The sequence below is a fragment of the Plasmodium cynomolgi genome, chromosome 5, assembly GCF_000321355.1.
Source record: "Plasmodium cynomolgi strain B DNA, chromosome 5, whole genome shotgun sequence".
Classification (NCBI taxonomy): domain Eukaryota; phylum Apicomplexa; class Aconoidasida; order Haemosporida; family Plasmodiidae; genus Plasmodium; species Plasmodium cynomolgi.
In genome coordinates this window covers 687,921-690,028 of record NC_020398.1, presented here as the reverse complement: position 1 = coordinate 690,028, position 2,108 = coordinate 687,921, and the positions used below count along the sequence as shown (strand labels likewise).

Sequence of the window (2,108 nt, the reverse complement as noted above, 5' to 3'; positions counted from 1 at the left end):
TTTTTTTTTTTTTTTTGCTAAGCTAAGCGCGGGGGTAATAGCTCAGTGCAGCGCAAATGGAGGGGTGAAACAGAGTTAACACCAAAGTGGTGACGCCCCACAGGAGCTAAACAAAACGGGAAAAAAAAAAAAAAAAATGACCAACGTGCAGGGTTAGCTGCGCGCTTGATGCAAATGGGTTGCTCCAGCGGAGTTATATTTTTTCCCCCCTTTTTTTCCCCCTTTTTTTTCCCCCACTTTTTCGTTCGTTTCCCCAGCGTACCTTTTCACCGATCGACTGATGGTAGGTGTACCGGCTAGCATCACCACGTGGAAAAGTGGAACCACCAAACAGTTAACGTAGCAGAAAAAAAAAGAAAAAAAAACCAGGAGGAATGCCCCCGAATGGACGCATCCACTCGAATTGGAAGTAGCCCAGTGCACCCTACCTTCCGCGCGTCCTTCCCACTTCGAAACGGAAGGGAAGCCTGCCTTGCATCCCTGGTGTGATACATTTTTCCGACCTTCCCCTGTGTCCTTCATCAGTGTGGTCTCCCCCCTCCCCTTGAAAGAAAGAACCTCCAACGGTGGACCATGCAGAGTGGTCTACAGAGGGTGCTACGCGCACGGACGCGTAGGGAAGCGGCCTGGCGTAACGTTTTAGGGGCCTTCTCCAGAGGGGGGAATTTCTCCTCTTGGGAGAAGGGGTATGCAAAGGAGGGTTCCCACGTGATAGCCCACCCCTCCTGCAGTGGTTGCTTCCCCATGGAGAGGAAACACCTAACGAGGTACTGGGCAGAAAGCACGAAGAAGAAAATACAGGACTCCAAAATTAACGAGTGGAGAGAGCAGTTCCCAATCTTAAACGAATACGATGACAAGGACTTAAGCATTTGGAGAGAAGCCTTCAACAAAATGGACAGAGACAATGACGACTTCATTTCTCATGCAGATTTGCAGAAAAGTGATTGGAGTTTGGAAAAATATAATTTATTTCAAAACTACGACATGGATCAGAATAACCTCATTGACTTTGGGGAGTTCATTCAAGCGGTCATCGACATCGACACGCAGTACTTTAAAAATTTCTTCCAGGGTTTCAGCAAGATAGACATCGAGTTGGAGTTCCAGAAATATGCCAGTAAGGGGTCTACCCGCCTGGGCCGGGCAGCTCAGCTAGAGCGGTTCAGCTAGAGTGGCTCAGCTAGAGCGGTTCAGCTAGAGCGGTTCAGCTAGAGCGGCTCAGCGGCCTTCCACCTTTGCTTTCATCGCTGTCCACCTTTGCTTTCATCGCTGTCCACCTTTGCTTTCATCTCCGTCCACCTTTGCTTGCACCGCCGTCCACCTTTTGCCCCCTCCCCCCCTGCACGCAGTCACCGAAAAGGAAGAGAACAAGCAGGTCATCCCCCTGACCAAGCTCATGCAGATGCTCAAGGACAAGGAGTTCACATGCGTCACACACACGGACGCACAGAAGCTATTCAACGTGATGGATTTTAACCAAGACGGCGCGCTCGACTTGGAAGATTTCCTGGCGGTGAGCAAAGAGAGAAAAAAAAAAAAAAAACCAAACGAAGCGAAACGAAATGCATGTCTCGTACCTGGTGCATGCAGCGGTAACGGCCATTTTGGTGCCACCATCTGGATCACGCCCACCGAAAATGCCTTTTTATTTCCCCCCCCTTCCCCTCAGTGGCTCGGGAAGAAGTAGTACTTCCAAATTTGGGAAGATCAAAGAGGAAGAAACACACACATGTGTAGTTACCTTCCCTCATACCAGCACATGTGAAGGAACTAATTTTCACAGAATGAAGTCAGTGCGAAGGGCATAAAAGTAGTAAAATTCGTAGGATTTTTTTTTACACCAATGTGTGCCTTGTATAGACTGACCTTTCCCCCATTTGGCAAATGCCTATGCACCTCTAAATCACCAGTTTGCTTTTTTTTTTTTTTGGCCACAAGTAAAAGGACGTAATTCAGTAAAGCGTTAATTCTAAGCGCATTTCTGCTAGCTCATCCTCTGCAACTGTGTAGACATGAAATTTTTCTGGGCCATTCGTTTTTTTAAGTACAGCAGGAAGGTAACCCTGCTAGCTAACTTATTTGATTTGCATTCCTCTTAAAATTAT

General features: G+C 47.6%; 1 protein-coding gene across 1 annotated transcript; it reads left to right on the top strand.

The window, feature by feature from the left end:
• The first annotated feature begins 722 nt into the window (after nucleotides 1–722).
• Nucleotides 723–1,913, top strand: PCYB_052540 (hypothetical protein). The gene is made up of 3 exons (XM_004221135.1): nucleotides 723–1,120; nucleotides 1,353–1,516; nucleotides 1,673–1,913. The coding sequence occupies exons 1-3, from the start codon at nucleotides 745–747 to the stop codon at nucleotides 1,688–1,690; spliced, it is 558 nt and encodes a 185-aa protein (XP_004221183.1). The 5' UTR covers nucleotides 723–744; the 3' UTR covers nucleotides 1,691–1,913.
• The last annotated feature ends 195 nt before the right edge of the window (nucleotides 1,914–2,108 follow it).